This window comes from Hyla sarda, chromosome 6 (assembly GCF_029499605.1).
Source record: "Hyla sarda isolate aHylSar1 chromosome 6, aHylSar1.hap1, whole genome shotgun sequence".
NCBI lineage: Eukaryota > Metazoa > Chordata > Amphibia > Anura > Hylidae > Hyla > Hyla sarda.
Genome location: NC_079194.1, coordinates 237,514,336 through 237,532,277, shown reverse-complemented (window position 1 = coordinate 237,532,277; position 17,942 = coordinate 237,514,336). Strand labels below are relative to the sequence as shown.

Sequence of the window (17,942 nt, the reverse complement as noted above, 5' to 3'; positions counted from 1 at the left end):
GGCCAGATATTGCAGAACTACACGCCCAGCATCCCTGATTGTCTGGCCGTGCTGGGAATTGTATTTTTGCAACAGCTGTAGGCACACTGGTTGGGAAACACTGAGCTAGAGTCTGTTTCCTAACTCAGTGATTCCAACCCGTGTGCCTCCAGCTGTTGCAAAACTACAACTCCCAGAGTGCACTGACAGACCGTACATGCTGGGAGTTGTAGTCTTGCAACAGCTGGAGGCACATGGGTTGGAATCACTGAGCTAGAGTCTGTTTTCTAACTCAGTGGTTCCCCACCAGTGTGCCTACAGCTGTTGTAAAACTACAACTCCCAGCATGTACGGTCTGTCAGTGCATTCTGGGAGTTGTCATTTTGCCACAGCTGGGTACATTCACACGGGCGGGTTTACAGTGGGTTTCCTTCAAGGAAACTTACTTTGAACCCCTGCCTGTGTGAATGTACCCTAAAAACACTACACTACACTAACAAATAATAAAAAGTAAAACACTACACATACACCCCCTTACACGTCGCCGCCCCCCCCTCCCCCCCCCCAATAAAAATGAAAAACGTCTCATACGGCAGTGTTTCCTAAACGGCGGCTCCAGCTGTGGCAAAACCACAACTCCCAGTGTTGCCGGACAGCCATAGACTGTCCTGGCAGGCTGGGAGTCTTGCAACAGCTGGAGGCACCCTGTGGGAGACACTGCTGTAGGGTTTTGGTGGAGACAAGCCCCATCCTTGTAACCGGGTCCATCCCTACTGCAAATTCCTTATTCAGGCCTCAAATGCGGATGGCGCTCTCTCACTTCAGAGCCCTGTCGTATTTCAAGGCAACAGTTTAGGGCCACATATGGGGTATCTCAGTACTCGGGAGAAATTGCGTTACAAAGTTTGGGGGGATTTTTCTACCATTACCCTTTGTAGAAATGGTAAATTTGGCGGAAAAACCTGCACTTTAGTGAATTTTTTTTTTTTTCATTTACACATCCGAATATAACGAAAAGTCGTCTAACACCTGTGGGGTGGTAAGGCTCACCGGACCCCTTGTTACATGCCTTGAGGGGTGTAGTTTCCAAAATAGTATGCCATGTGTTTTTTTTTTTTTTTTTTCTGTTCTGGCACCATAGGGGCTTCCTAAATGCGACATGCCCCCAAAAACCATTTCAGCAAAACTCAATCTCCAAAATCCCATTGTCGCTCCTTTCCTTCTGAGCCCTCTACTGCGCCCGCCCAACACTTCTCATACACATATGAGGTATTTCCATACACAAGAGAAATTGGGTTACAAATTTTGGGGGTCTTTTTCTCCTTTTACCCCTTGTAAAATTTCAAAAACTGGGTCTACAAGAACATGCGAGTCTAAAAAATTAAGATTTTGAATTTTCTCCTTCACTTTGCTGCAATTCCTGTGAAAGACCTAAAGGGTTAACAAACTTACTAAATGTCATTTTGAATACTTTGAGGGGTGCAGTTTTTATAATGGGGTAATTTATGGGGTATTTCTAATATGAAGACCCTTCAAATCCACTTCAAAACTGAACTGGCCCCTAAAAAAATTCCGATTTTGAAAATTTTGTGAAAAATTGGAAAATTGCTTCTGAACTTTGAAGCCCTCTGATGTTTTCCAAAAGTAAAAACATGTCAACTTTATGATGCAAACATAAAGTAGACATATTGTATATGTGAATCAAAATATTATTTATTTAGAATGTTTATTTTCCTTACAAGCAGAGAGCTTCAAAGTTAGAAAAATGCAAAATTTTCAATTTTTTCATCAAATTTTGGAATTTTTCACCAAGAAACGATGCAAGTATCGACAAAAATTTACCACTAACATGAAGTAGAATATGTCACGAAAAAACAATCTCGGAATCAGAATGAAAAGTAAAAGCATCCCAGAGTTATTAATGTTTAAAGTGACAGTGGTCAGAGTTGCAAAAAATGCTCCCGTCCTTAGGGTTATAATGGGCTCTGTCCCCAAGGAGTTAAGTGAAATGAAATATATCAACTTATTTTATGATGTGTGAACTTAGCAATAAAAGGAAATTCCTTTTCATCAGGCATCCAGTATAGCAGAACAATTTAGATTCACACTACAGAGAATTGCACCGTAGACCTTATTGATTTCAGTGGGTATTGTGGTGCTCAATTCACACGCCAGAAGTGTGATGGAATTTCCGACAGGATTTAGATTCCAGCGGAAGGTTAAACTTGTTCAGTCTTCTGCCAGAATCCATCATGAAAGTCAATAGGGCAGTGCCTGTGCCTATGCAACCTACATAGATGTCTATTCCGTATAATTTCTGCTTCATGCAGAAGACCATGGATCCTCTGTGGGGTTCAGTGAGGATATTTTTCTTGCTGAATTTCCTCAGTGTAATTGGTCCCTAATAGTCTGGCACTTGTTCCGAGATGGAACTGCAATGTAAATGTATTCCCTTTCCTGTGGTGGTCTAAACTTTGAGACCCAGACCAACCTCAAGGATGCCAGGTGAGTGGATTGACAGTGTGCATGCTTGGATACCACTCCGTTTGCTGCGTATGAGACTGTTGAAAATGGCCAAGTACAGTTCTAAATTATACTGGGGAGCCCCATATAGAGTAAATGGAGTGCCATATGTATTTGGTCATTGGAAGTCTGACCACTGGAATCCCCATCGATAAGCCGAGACCCCTGATTTCACCCCAAAAAACCCAGGAAAAGTTATTGACTCGACTATAAGCCTAGGGTAGTACATCATCCCCCCTGTCATCATCCAGACCGCCGTCATTAACACCCTCATCATCATCACCCTGTCATCATCCCCCCTTCATCATCACCGCCTGTCATCATCCCCCCTTCATCATTACCCTGTCATCATCCCCCCTTCATCATCACCCTGTCATCATCCCCCCTTCATCATCATCCCCCTGTCATCATCCCACACCCCCCCCTTCATCATTACCGCCTGTCATCATTACCCTGTCATCATCCCACACCACCCCCTTCATCATCACCACTTGTCAATGTCTGATTTAACAGTGGTCTTCAACCTGCGGACCTCCAGATGTTCCAAAACTACAACTCCCAGCATGCCCGGACAGCCGATGGCTGTCCGGGCATGCTGGGAGTTGTAGTTTTGAAACATCTGGAAGTCCGCATGTTGAAGACCACTGAGGGCGGAGAGTTCACTCGAGTATAAGCCGATGGGGGTGTTTTCAGCACGAAAAATTGTGCTGAAAAACTCGGCTTATACTCGAGTATATATGGTATATGAGTAAAAGATGCTTTGCTGCTGTATGCTGTAGATGCACGTTGTGTTCAGTACACCAGAGAGTTTTAGATCTTTTTAAGAAGCAACACGTATCTCCAAGAAATTTCTTTAGTAACCTGATCCCCTGAGGACAGTGTCTTGGTCTCCTGAGATTCCCAGGTTACTGGTGAAACGTGTTGTGGAAAACAAAAAGGCAGATGGTAGAAGGATAGAGGCTTGTATTCAGTTTCAAATAGAAATATATAGTTTATTTTTCAATGATCTCATCAACAAACATGAAGCCGAAAGGACAAATAGATTTTCTTTATTACAGGTCCTGTAATCAACTCTACAGGGCTGTGTTAAAGCATAGAGATGCCCCTTTTTTTGGGGACATGCCCATTTCCTCCAATGACCACCTTTTCCTTGAGGACAGAGATTCGTTTGGATTAGCTATATATATATATATATATATATATATATATATATATATATAAGGATCGATTTTTTATTTTTTTAGGGCCAATACTGATACCAATAATCTGCAACCTTTCAGGCCGATAGGCATTAACTTATACCGATATTCCGGTATAAATTATCGGCTATTTAATAGGGATCGACCGATTATCGGCACGGCCGATATGATCGGCCGATATTCACGTTTTTTCCCGTTATCGGTATCGGCTTCTAACCTGCCGATAATGCGCAAAACAAGGCGTGCGCACGAATCGCGGGACTTCAGTCCCGGCCCTGAACTTCAGGCCGGGACTGAAGTCCCGCCATTCGTGCGCACGCCTTGTTTTGCCGTGCGGAGCAATTGCCTGACAGCATGGTGAAGAGGAAGCTGTCAGCTGTTCCGCTCCTCCACTTCTCCACTCCCTCACCTTTCTCCCGCTGCCATCCACGGCGTCACTAAGTCAAATTATCCGGGGCCTGAGCCCCATATGTCAGCAAAGGAGTCCCGAATGTCAGGAGGCAGTAGTGGCATATTTACAGTGGCCGTTTATCTGCCCTTGCACTTTTTCTTTTAATAAAGCATATGCGGACCTCGCCGCTCTCCTCCCCTTCTGCACTTAAGGGGACCTCGCTCCGGGCCGGTGTTATAAAGGAAACTGTGTCCCTGTGGAGGAGAGTCACATTCTGCTACAGGGACACAGTTTTCTTTATTACAACAGCGATGAGTTAACAGGCAGGGACGCAGCACACGACGCAGGCACCTAACGTCACGGTCCGTACCCTGGCTGGAGGAGGAGGACATCCCGCCGCCACAGAGCTGCTTCAGCTGTCCTCCCCACAAGGTGGGTGAAAAGGAGGATAGGGGAGAGAGAGCAGTATGGAATGAGGGAGGGGGCTGTAATTGGAGTGTAGAAAATCACAGGGGGGGGGGGGGGGGGTTAGAAGATAACAAAGCATCAGAGAGGTGTGTGTGTGTGGTTGATGGCAGTGAAGTTTTAATAATTATAGAGTCGGGGAGGAGGGCAGAAAAGTGTGGTGGAGAAGGAGACAAGGGGATCTGGGGGGGACTTAGTGGCTGAAGGAGGATAACAGAGGGTCTGAGAGTGACTAAGGCAGTGGTGTACAAACTGTGGCCCACAAAACTACAACTCCCAGCATGCCCGGACAGCCAATGGAACGGGCATGCTGGGAATTGTAGTTTTGCAACATCTGGAGGGCCACAGTTTGGACACCACTGGACTAAGGGTTCCAAACAAGGGGAAAGGGGGGATCTGGAGGAGAACTAAGAGATCTAGGGGGACTAAGCGCTCATCCACACTGCGGACATTCGGCTGGCATAATTTCACTGTGGAAATCCACTAGCAGCAGAGTCCTATTGTTTAAAATGGGATTCTGTTGCTCTGTGTATACTGTGGAATTGCCACAGTGGAATTATGCTGGCGCAATGGAGAAATAGCCGATAATTTATACCGGAATATCGGTATAAATTATCGGCTATCGGCCTTCACCTCCACAGATTATCGGTATCGGCCCTAAAAAATCGATATCGGTCGATCCCTACTATTTAACACCCTCCCCCCCCCCCCCCCCCGGCCCCTCAGATAAATGATTTAAAGTGGGCGCTTTAAATCAGTGAACTGCAGCTGCTTTTGTGGGGCCAGAGATAGCCGCCCGCTTCTCTCCCCCTGCCTGTCCTGGGGTCCTCCCTAGTCCAACCGCCGCCGCCGCTGCCCCATTGCCTCCCCCATCCCTGGTTTTATAATTACCTGTTCCCGGGGTCCGCACTACTTCTGGCTCCGTCGGCATCCTGAACTGTCACTGTGCGGCACTGATGGTGACGTCGCGTTGAGGACGTCACTCGTCATTGTGCTGCGCAGCTCGCAGGACGCCGCAGGACGTTGCAGGAGCCAGAAGTAGCGCGGACCCCAGGCTCCGGGAACAGGTAATTATATAACCGGGGATGGGGGAGGCAATGGGGGGGGGCGGTGGTCTCTGGCCGGGGAGAGGGGGGCGGGGCATTCTCTGCATATTGGCAAGGTAATTGCCGATACTGATAATGTCCAAAATCGTGAATATCGGCCGTTAATATCGGCCAAACCGATAATTGGTAGATCCCTAAAATATATATATATATATATATATATATATATAATTTTTTTAATTTTTTTTATTGGGATTATGGGGGTGCAGTCCACCAATGTGGTTTCTTCAGCATGTGTTCTCTGCATCATTAAAGGGGTACTCCGCTGCTCAGCGTTTGGAACAAACTGTTCCGAACGCCGGCACCGGGAGCCTGTGACGTCATAGCCCCGCCCCCTCATGACATCACGCGTCATGAGGGGCGGGGCTATGACATCACAGGCTGACGGCTCCAGCGTTCGGAACAGTTTGTTCCTTTACATAATAAGTCAATTTGATAATTTCTTATATTTCATATAACGTGACATTTCTCCAATATTGTTCCATTGGTAGCAATAACAGCGTTGCAGACACCTGACATTCTGACAGTTTTTTTATAACGATATTTCCAGGACAAGCTGAATTAAAATGCTGCTCTGAATATCTCAGACCTGACCCCCTCTCATAATAAGCTCCATAGGATTTGACCATTGTACCAGCCTGCCTGCCATAGACAGTCCTCCGGCTCCCTGTTTCTTTGCATAGTTCAGAAGTATAATTGGATGGATATTGCTATCCTGCGGTATGATGAATGTGCACCAATGCTGTGAGGACAGGATGAGATCTTATTGTGAAAGAAACTCTTCTGCTTCATTCCTGTACACTGCGTACATCCCCCTCCTCACCAACACCACAATAGCTCTGCCGGACAGAATGTATTGGTTGGACCCCCACTGATCAAACCTTGAAGGTCAAGTCCTGGAGAGCCCCTTTAACCTTTTCTGATTGCCTATTTTAAGTATTTTTGCCTTTGCAACTATACTCCCCCCCCCCCCCCCCCCATTCGTTTCAGTGCCCCCCAGGGCAATATTTCTGCCCACATTGGAAGCACTCCCTCCGTCTGGAGAAGAAAAAGTTTAGTTTCAAGGGGCGACACGTCTTCTTTACCGTGAGGACTGTGAATTTATGGAACGGTCTACCTCAGGAACTGGTCACAGCAGGAACAATTAACCGCTTTAAAACAGGATTAGATACATTCCTGGAACAAAATAACATTAATGCTTATGAAGAAATATAAAATCTCATCCCTTCCCCAATATCGCACCACACCCCTACCCCTTAATTCCCTGGTTGAACTTGATGGACATATGTCTTTTTTCGACCGTACTAACCATGTAACTTGTTTAGAATATGCCATTATTATCAGATTAGTAGGGGTCTGACTCCTGACCCTCAGTGAAGAAGCCATGTGTTCCTCTATGATTGTTATTCCTATTGGTCAATAATATTGTGACTAGTTTAAATGGCATTGTTGTTGTCCTCCACCCGTAAGGATTAGACTCTGCATGGAGTTACTTAAAGGACATTAATAATAAGTCGTCAGCTAAAACAATAGGACTGTTATGTCCCTTTAGATTGATAGAAGCCAAAGAAGCACGGTATGAAGTTCTAGTGATCAGTAAGGCTCCCTATTCAGGGGCCTAAAAAATATAAACAGACAGCAAATTACTGTCAAGTACAACATAAAAAGCACCAATGCAAAACCAGACCAGTCACTGACTTCCTAAAGGGGTACTCCGATGGAAAACTTTTTTTTTTTTTATCAACTAGTGCCAGAAAGTTAAACAGATTTGTAAATTACTTCTATTAAAAAATCTTTATCCTTCCAGTACTTATTAGCTGCTGAATACTACAGAGGAAATTATTTTCTTTTTGGAACACAGAGCTCTCTGCTGACATCATGACCACAGTGCTCTTTGCTGACATCTCTGTCCATTTTAAGAACTGTCCAGAGTTGGAGAAAATCCCCATAGAAAACATATGCTGCACTGGACAGTTCCTAAAAGGGATAGAGATGTCAGCAGGGAGCACTGTGGTCATGATGTCAGCAGAGAGCTCTGTAGTCCAAAAAGAAAATAATTTCCTCTGTAGTATTCAGCAGCTAATAGGTACTGGAAGGATTAAGATTCTTTTATAGAAGTAATTTACAAATCTGTGTAAATTTCTGGCATCAGTTGATAAAAAAAAAAAAAAAAGTTTTCCACAGGAGAACCCCTTTAAGGAAGTCAGTGACTGGTCTGGTTTTGCATTGGTGCTTTTAATGTTGTACTTGACAGTAATTTGCTGTCTGTTTATATTTTTTAGGTCCCTGAATAGGGAGCCTTACTGATCACTAGAACTTCATACTGTGCTTCTTTGGCTTCTATCAATATAATGGGACATAATAGTCCTATTGTTTTAGCTGACGACTTATTATTAATGTCTCTCCATGAAATCTGCAAAATGTGAAGTGCCTGTGAACTGCAGCCCCTTTCTTCCAGAGAACGGTAGGGGCCGTTGATTGGTTAGTGTCTCCTTATGATTGTCTAACCAAACCCACACCGCATTTATCCTCCTTACATCCTCAAGGTTCTGTGTTCTGAGCTTTCCCTCTGATTTTTCCCTCTTTTACCCAGAGTTCTCTCTCTTCACCTCACACATCCTAAAATTCCTCTTTCCCTATCCCATTTAACCCCTTAAGCACCTCCAGCTCAGAAAACATCTTAGAGCTACTTTCTTTTTGTCACCTAAACATGCCCTTATCACATCCCACCCACAACACTGCAACATTGTGCTCTGTAGCCTCCTCGTAACCTCTTTCGCCCCCATCAAACCATCTTCAGATCTGCTGCCCAGTTAATTTACTTCTCCCCTATTTTCTTACCACTTCTCCTGCCGGTTAGCTAGAATACCTTTCAGGAGACTGACATCTAAAGAGAACCCGTCATCACTGTCTTGCTGCCACTGCCAGGGACCGCCCCAAGAACCGCTCATCACTGGCAGCATGACCGGTTCTTAGGGTGGTCATCGGGAGCTTCTTCCAAAACAGAGAGAACTATGAGTCAAAACTATGGTTAGGCAGCATGAAATTGATGACTGTTTCCCTTTAAATCCCTTTACAATCTACTCCCTCAGGATATGTCTGTCTTGTTATCTCCCCCTAAATCTGCTGTCATCACTGGACCGTCTTATACATCCTTACATCACCCTATCCATTATTACACCCACACAACTCTTATACAATGAAACTCACTGCTAAAGCACCGCAGACTCTCTCCTACTATTAACTTTTACAAAAGCAACCTGGACACACAACTCTTTAGAAAAAGCTTACACCCTGAAGTAACTAAACTACACACATATACGGTGCATATAAAAGTCTACACGCTTCTGTTATAATGCCAGGTTCTTGTGATGTTAAAGAATGAGACAAAAATAAATCATGTAAGAACATTTCCACCTTTTTAAGTGACTGATAATGTGAACAATTCAATTGCAAAACAAACTGAAACCTTTAAAGGGAAAAGAATAAAACATTAACACACTATAACCTGGCTGCATAACTGTGTACACCCTCAGGCTAGGTTCACACTACGGAATCTCCGCCTGTAATTCTACTTTAAAATTTCAGGCAGAAATTCCGCTAAATAAAATGTCTAGTGTAGTGAATGGGTTTCCGTTCACAAATTCACACTTCAGAATTTGTGAATTGGCGTTGCTCATTCTTCAGGCGGAAATACTGGCGGAACACATTGCATTCTATTGGAGACTGCGGTATCCGCGCGGTCCTAGTGCCAACAGATTCAGTCGGCGCTGGCCACACTCGGAATCTCCGGGCGGTAATTTTCTGCCCGGAGATCCCGCAGTATGAACCTAGCCTTAAACTAATACTTTGTTGCCCCTTTGATTTTATTACAGCATTTAGTCTTTTTTGAGTAGGAGTCTATTAGCAGGACACTTGACGTGGCAATATTTAACCCACACGTTCTTGCACTGCAAATCTGTCAGATTGCGAGGACATCCCGGTGCACAGCTCTCTTTAGATCATCCTACAGATGTTCAATAGGATTAAGATTTGGGCTCTGTCTGGGCCATTCCAAAATGTTAATTTTCTTCTGGTGGGGTCATTCTTTTGTGGGTTTGGATGTGTGCTTTGTGTCATCATGATGCCAGAAGGTGAACGTCCTCTTCATCTTTAGCTTTCTAACGAATACATGAAAGTTTTGTGCCCGCACCGGGAGCTTGTGACGTCATAGCCCCGCCCCCTCATGACATCACGCCACGCCCCCTCAATGCAAGTCTATGGGAGGGGGCGTGACAGCCGTCACGCCCCCTCCCATAGACTTGCATTGAGGGGGGGGCTATGATGTCACAAGCTCCCGGCGCCGGCTCCAGCGTTCGGAACAGTTTGTTCCAAATGCTGAGCAGCTGAGTACCCCTTTAATGTTGCAGTAGACCTCCTTGAAGCCTTCCTCACCAGTTTTCTTCTGGTCTTTTTATCTGTTTTGGAGGGACGTCTAGTTCTTGATAACGTCTCTGTTGTGCCATATTTTCTTCACTTGATGATGACTGTTTTCACTGTGTTTCATCTGATGCTTTTGAGAATTGTGAGGGGTTAATTCTAAACGGGTCACTTCCTGGTTATAAGAGGGTGTGCACATTTATGCAACCAGTTTTTTTTTCTTTCCCCCTCAAAGATTTGGTTGATTAGCAATTAAATTGTTCATGTTATAGGTCACATTAAATGTGGAAAAAGTTTTGACATTTATTTATATTTGTCTCATTCTTTAAAGAAGTACTCCGGGATAAAAAAAAAAAAAATCTAAACTTGCCTGGAATGATGGCATTTAAGCAACAAACTTGATTTACCTTCTGCCGCTCCCCTGCTGCCTTTAGTATACCGCTCCGGACCTTCACAGCGATCCTCTTCCTTCTTGTGGTCTACGCGTCACACTGTGGCTCAGCTAATTGTTGGCTGCAGCGATGTCCCACCTCAGCTGGTGATTGGCTGAGCAGCAGTGTGAAGTATTGGGCCCCGGCACCAAGGCCTGGGCTCCGTATATCACACTGACAATCAGCCAGTCACCGTCTGAGGCAGGACATGGCTGCAGCCGGCGATTAGCTGAGCCACAGTGTGACGCGTAGACCACAAGAAGGAAGAGGATCGCTGTGAAGCTCGGGAGCGGAATACCAGTGGCACCAGAGGGGTGGCAGGAGGTAAGTCCAGTTTGTTTATTTTAAATATATAATATATCACAAAAACCTAGCATTTTACAAGGGGTGTGTAGACTTTTGATATCTACTGTATAAGCAGCTTTTATCTCCACCCTCTGCCCTTTCACTATTGCTTCTTACATTGTAATGGCCCCTATTTACATTAGAGAAAATTCAGCCTTTAGACGGGAACAGTCGACTGTCTTATGTGTTATGGGTCCAGGTCAAGCCCACATTTGTATAGGGAGGAGGAATAGCTGTCGGCCAAAGGAACTCTGCTCAACAGCTATTGAAGATGTATTAACACTGTTGGTTTTCACGGGTTGGGCTCTCTGTACTTCTCTATTAGTGTATTTTATATGTAAGTGTTATGTATTTAGACCTTTTTGTATAATTGGCCATACAAATACTATTGCCTGATGTTAGGTCAACAGTTATTTCTCCTGATCCCTTTATACACATAAATGCTTGAGCAAGCCTTAAAGGGGTACTCCGCCCCTAGACATCTTATCCCCTATCCAAAGGATAGGGGATAAGATGTCTGATTGTGGGGTTCCCACCGCTGGGGACCCCCGTGATCTCCTTACTGCACCCGGCATTTGTTTAGAGCGTCAGGTGCAGCACCGGAGGCTCGTGACGTCACAGCCACGCCCCCTCAATGCAAGTCTATGGGAGGGGGCATGACGGACGTCATGTCCCCTCCCTTTAGACTTGCATTGAGGGGGCATGGACGTGATGTCATGAGCGGGCATGACCGTGACGTCACGAGCCTCCACCATGCAACGCCAGTCATCCGGCATGGAGTGAAGTTCGCTCTGTGCACCTGGGGTGCCGCAGCCGAGATTGCGGGGGTCCCCAGCTGCAGGACCCCCCCGCGATCAGACATCTTATCCCCTATCCTTTGGATAGGGGTTAAGATGTCTAGGGACGGAATACCTCTTTATCATGTTCTGAATGGACAGAGGGGAAAAGTTGCTGCCAAATTCCCCAAGAACAAAAATATAGAGTAGTTGAAATTCAACATGTCTTCTGTCCCCGGTCATGTTTAGCTGATTCATGTCAATTGTTTAGGTGATTTTACACCCATCATGCATATGTATAGGGAGAGGAATAGCTTTGGCAGAAAAAGATTTTGTCCAGCAACTATTGAAAGAGAACGTACACTGTAATGATGCTATGGAATAAATAACTCTAACATAAAAGATGCTGGAAATAAGTGTAAGATTGTCAACAATTCTGGTTTGAGGGATGTCAGATTAAAAAAATGTAACTGTAATTATTATTATTATCATTATTATGTTTTTGTGTCTATATTGATGATCTATTGAACTGTAGTGTGTTTAGGAGAGTAGAGTAATCTTAGGCAGCGGCATTGTTTTTTTTTTTACTCGGGTGTATCTTCATGTATTGTGTTTTGCAGTTGTATTAGCCATAGTTACCATGGTATTTGAGTCACAGCAGGTCAAGAGAAGCAGGAGCGTAGCTGCATACTTTATTATTGTTATTTTACTGTGTCTCATGCTTTAATCCAGCAACAAAAGACACTGATGCAGATCAGGGGTGAAGGACATAATAAAATGACATGTTAGATAATAAGTACTGTGAAATTTTAATAACAGAAGACACGAATGTGACTGGTTGAATATAGGACAGTACGTTCTCTATAGTTTCTGCTCCTTACACATGACTGATGTTGTCTACAAGGTTTTGGACCCGATTTGGCTTCCAGGCTGCCAGTGTTCACCTAATCTCTGCAAACAGATTGTGGAATGATCTCCGAGATCTGGCTCGGCGCAATGCCCTCTCCCCGTTACATTTAATGAAGCTTATTTTTCTATACTAATTACCAATAATAGTTTATTGAGAAATGACAGTGTCGGAGACTCATTGATCTGTATCCAACTTCTTCCCTGTGCCAGGCGCCTCCCTGGACGGTCCTCTGAAGCTGCTTCCTGAGAATTATTTTGACCTGGTCGTGATTGATGAGTGCGCTCAGGCGTTAGAAGCGAGTTGCTGGATCACACTACTGCAGGCAAAGAAGTGTATCCTGGCCGGTGATCACAAACAGCTACCACCCACCATCATCTCTCACAAGTAAGAAGATGGCGGCTACATTGTCATTCCTTGTACTATATCAGAGCCATAACAATTAGTTACACTTTGTGGTATCTTATGAAACAATAACTGGGGACACTAAAAGTTAAAGGGGTACTCTGCCCCTAGACATCTTATCCCCTATCCAAAGGATAGGGGATAAGAGGTCTGATTGCAGGGGTCCCACCGCTGGGGACCCCCCGCGATCTCAGCTGCGGCACCCCAGACATCCAGTGCACAGAGCGAACTTCGCTCCATGTCGGATGACTAGCGATGCGAGACAGGGACTTGTGACGTCACGGTCACACCCCGCACGTGATGTCACGGCCATGCCCACTCAATGCAAGTCTATGAGAGAGGGCGTGACTGCACGAGCCTCCGGCATTACACCCAACGCTCTAAACGAAAGCCGGGTGCAGCAGGGAGACCCAGGGGTGGGACCCCCGCGATCAGACATCTTATCCCCTATCCTTTGAATAAGGGGTTAAGATGTCTAGGGGCAGAGTATCCCTTTAAATCTATCCTGTCTGATCTGCTGTGCAATTGAGTACAATGTGTTGTTACTGCTATTGACCTTTAATATTGGGGATGCACCGAAAGGGAAATCAAAAATTTAGGCAGTGCTTGGACGCAAACCGAAAATACATTGATCCGCCTCCTTTTTTAATATAGTTTTTGTAATATTGTATTATCAGAATTTTTTAGGTAAATCATTTCGTTAATTTAAGTAATCTGAAATTAAAATCCCTATGTTAATAATATATATATATATATATATATATATATATATATATATATAAAACTCCACGTTTGTGTATATGTATGTGTGTATGTTCCAGCATCACGTCCAAACGGCTATAGATATTAACATGAAGCTTGGCACACATGTTACTTATATGTCAACAACAAACATGGGATAGGTGATTTAACCCTTTCCACCCCCATTAGCCAGGGGCGGGGTTTATATTTAAAGTCCCATACAAGTCAATGGGAAATATATGTTACTGCATAACTTCCAAACGGCTGGAGATATTTCGATAATACTTGGTCACATGTTACTTATATGTCCACTTAAAATATAGGATGGTTAATTTAACCCTTAACTACCCCCATTTGTGAGGGTGGGGGTTTTTGTTTAAAGTCCCATGCAAATCAATGGGAAATATATGTTCCCACATAACTTCCGTACGGCTGGAGATATTTCAATAACTGGTACACATATTACAGGTCGGGATAGGAGGACGGGATAGGAGGTCGACATAGGAGGACGGGATAGGAGGTCGACATAGGAGGTCGACATAGGAGGTCGGGATAGGAGGTCGGGATAAGAGGACGGGATAGGAGGACGGGATAGATGGACTGGATAGGAGGACGGGATAGATGGACTGGATAGGAGGACGGGAAAGAAGGTCGAGATAGGAGGACGGGAAAGGAGGTCGAGATAGGAGGACAGGAAAGGAGGACAGGATAGGAGGTTTGGGATATGATGACGGGATAGGAGGTTGGGATATGACAACAATATATGCGAAAGGGATATGAAGTCAAAAGCTTCCTCCTTTGTTGATTTTCCTCCCCAACAAGGATTAGGAAGGAAAAACTGTGCAACGCCGGGTACTCAGCTAGTAATAAAATAAACACCATGCCCTGTACACTAAACCGGTCCCGGCCCCCTTTGGTATTTGGCACCAACTGCGCTTTTTCGGCTGTACTTGCCTAAGTTAGTTCCAAGCCACGCCCCTACTTTAATCTCTTAAGGACACAACCCATTTTGGCCTTGGGACACAGGAAAATTCCAATTTAGCATTTTCGCTTTTTCCTCCTCACCTTCTAAGAGCCATAACTTTTTTATTATTCCCCCTATAGACCCATATGAGGGCTTGTTTTTTGCATGGCCAAATTTACTTTGTAACGACAAAATATATTGATTTGATTATTAATTAATAATTTTTTTTTATAGTAAAAAAGAGGGGAATTTTATATTTTTTTGAGGGAGGGGGTTATTCACTTTTATTACTTTTAAAAAAAAATTTTTTTTTTATAGTCCTTACAGGGGACTATATATTGCAATCTTTAGATTGCACATACTGATCAGTGCTATGCATATGCGATCTATTGGCGATCTACTTCTCTGGTCTGCTCAGACCGGCACCGAATCTCATTCATTTAAATGAGCAAACTGTGGTATACTACGGTTTTCAGTCCGGCCACAAAACCGAATAAGGGGCAAAAATGAATCGACTGGAGTCAATATCTTACTCCGGTCGGCTCATTTAAATAAATGAGATTTGGCGCTGGTCCTGGCTGGGATACAGGAGCGCAACATTTTGACATTTTCCAGCCTGATCCGGCAGCCAGATCTCTTAAACGTGGTGTGAATGCAACCTTAGAAGGAATTGGTGAACCCCCTGGGGTTCTGTGTTGTAATTCTGAAGATACCATGATGGCTGCAGAAGGCATGTAAGCAGACCTTCGCCCGCTATCTTAGCTGATCTGATACCTGGGGCTGTACCGCTGGCGATAAGATCTGCCACCAGAACCGCCGCAGATGCTGGGATCAATATTGATCATGGCATCTGAGGGGTTAATGCCAGACATCAGTGCGATCACTGATTTCTGCCATTAACTACGGGTCCCTGGCTGCTGATAGCAGCCCAAACTCGCGGTCCATGATGCAAGTGCAACTCCTGCACTCACATCATAGCCGCAGCGGGACTCTGGGCGTACAGGTGCCCTAAGTCCTTGATGCTCAGGGCGTACCTGTACACCCTACGTCCTCTAGGTTTTAAGCCACGCTTCTTTTTTGGCTGCAAATGATTGATGGATGGGGCCTGTGGAATGGGTGAGGCCTAACATTATTTGTCTGTCATCGCAATGAGCTGGGGGGGGGGGGCTCCTGCTGCAGCTAGTTATCTCAGAGTTGCATGAAGGAGGGCATGTTTTGTGTGGTCCATTCCTTTTTATTATTCATTTAGTATTCAGTTTTTATTTTTATTTTTTATTATTATTCTTTTCCACTATGTCCTCATATTACAAGGTTAGATGGGTATTTCTGTGTTTATTTCAGTAGTCCTGTATTTTAACATACAACAAACAACAGAAGTAGATTATGAAGCTGAGGTAAACATAATATCCATTGTAAAGTCATTTATAAGCATTACTACTCCTTGCCATTCAGCTTGTCTATATATTGCATATAGTAAATGCTTCCACTATTATTCTGTTGTTTACAGGGCTGCGGCTAAGGGTTTGTCCCTGAGTTTAATGGAACGTGTTATAGAGAAGTATGGAGACAGGGTGGTGAAAATGCTGACTGTACAATATCGTATGCATGACTGTATAATGCAGTGGGCATCGCATGCACTGTACGGTGGGAAGCTGGAATCACATTGTTCTGTCTCACAACATTTACTCAAGTAAGTCAAGTGTGAATCACAGTATTTTTCATATGTTTTCCTTGCTTAAGAGTAATAGTTAATGTCATCAAATGCTTCTTAGGTTTATGGGTTTGCATGCACTAGGTATAATAGTTGTGTCGTCTGATGTGTAACTAAAATCATGATCTATGTGGAACACAACTGGGTTTACATATTTGTGGCCTTTGCCAATGTCTTGCTTGGTTGGCGCTTATTGCTTTCAGAATCCTCATATACATGAATGCTTGCTCAGCCGAGCTTGTGTTCACTGTAGGGAAAGAGGGGAAGGCTGCTGCTAGACTCATCTGTTGGTGGCCTTATCTCCTATTGGAACAGAATAATCATGCTTGTTAAACTCAACATGTCCGACCCTTCTTTTCCCGGGCATCTACTGCCAGGAAAGGGTCAGGAGGGCCCCAAACATATTAGATGGTTGTCAGGTTCGGCCAACATTAATCTAATGTTTGTAACAAGTTTTAGACTTTGCCCGTCTAGTAGGCCACACATTAGGTCATGCGTTGCTTTAAGTGCACACTGCATCCTTCTTCTCATCCCTCTCTTGTTGTCCTGCTCTCATTTCTACAGTACTGTGAGTTCACGACTAACATAAGATATAAATACATGTCACTTACTAACTTTATCTTGACATTTTCAATGACATTTCAATGTACGGTAATTTCTTTTATTATGGTATTTAAATTAAAGCTCAGGGTAAAATGTGCTACATCTGTACATGATCGTGTGCTATTAAGGGTGTTTAAATGTTAAAGGAGTACTCCAGCGCAACATAACTTATCCCCTAAAGGATAGGGGATAAGTTATAGATCGTGGGGGTCCGAGTGCTGGGGCCCCCTGGGATCTCCTGGACGGGGCCGCGGCAGACACGCCCCTTCCATGTATCTCTAGGGGGTACATGGAGGGGACGTGTCGGCCGCCACGTCATGCGGGGACAGAACGCCCCCTTTGCAGCATACTGCCGCGGCCCCGTCCAGGAGATCCCGGGGGCCCCAGCGCTCGGACGCCCCGCGATCTATAAATTATCCCCTATCCTTAGGATAGGGGATAAGCTATATTGCCCCCTCCCCAAACAATCCATCGCCCTCTTAGTAAAGAGACATACAATGTTGAATAGGTGGACAATGGGAAGACTATTTCCATCTTCAAGATTGGCAGATAACTTCTCATTCAATAGGATCAGACTGACCGTGTCAATAACCCTTACCAATACCAATGACTGTTGTTTTTACTATCAAGCTATATAAATGTGGGTTGCTTATGAAATAAACGGAGCTAATCTGAACAGGTGAAAGGCATTCTGCTAGGTTTACAGCTCAAGAGGCAGAATGAGGGAGTCTGTGGGATGCGGTACTCCAATTTCAGTCAAAATATCCAGCACCTGCCTCCAGAGCTCTGCAACCACTGGGCAGCTCCACTATGCATGATACATGGTATCCGGCGTGGTGCCTTCCCGGAAGCAGAGTGGAGAATCCTGAGGAAAAAGTGTAATGTCATTTGGAGGGAACCATATAAACTCTAAGAAACAATATAAGGGACATCTTCGCCAGGGAAACCTGCCAGCTTCCCTTACTCACTGCAGTGGA

General features: G+C 44.5%; 1 protein-coding gene across 1 annotated transcript in view; it reads left to right on the top strand.

Moving 5' to 3' along the window:
* IGHMBP2 (immunoglobulin mu DNA binding protein 2) overlaps positions 1-17,942 on the top strand; it is a 96,395-nt gene that overhangs the window by 42,855 nt on the left and 35,598 nt on the right. Inside the window, exons 8-9 of the mRNA XM_056526716.1 lie at positions 12,754-12,928; positions 16,159-16,341. Of these exons, the coding sequence (XP_056382691.1) occupies positions 12,754-12,928; positions 16,159-16,341 (358 nt within the window). The remainder of the gene's footprint in view (positions 1-12,753; positions 12,929-16,158; positions 16,342-17,942) is intronic.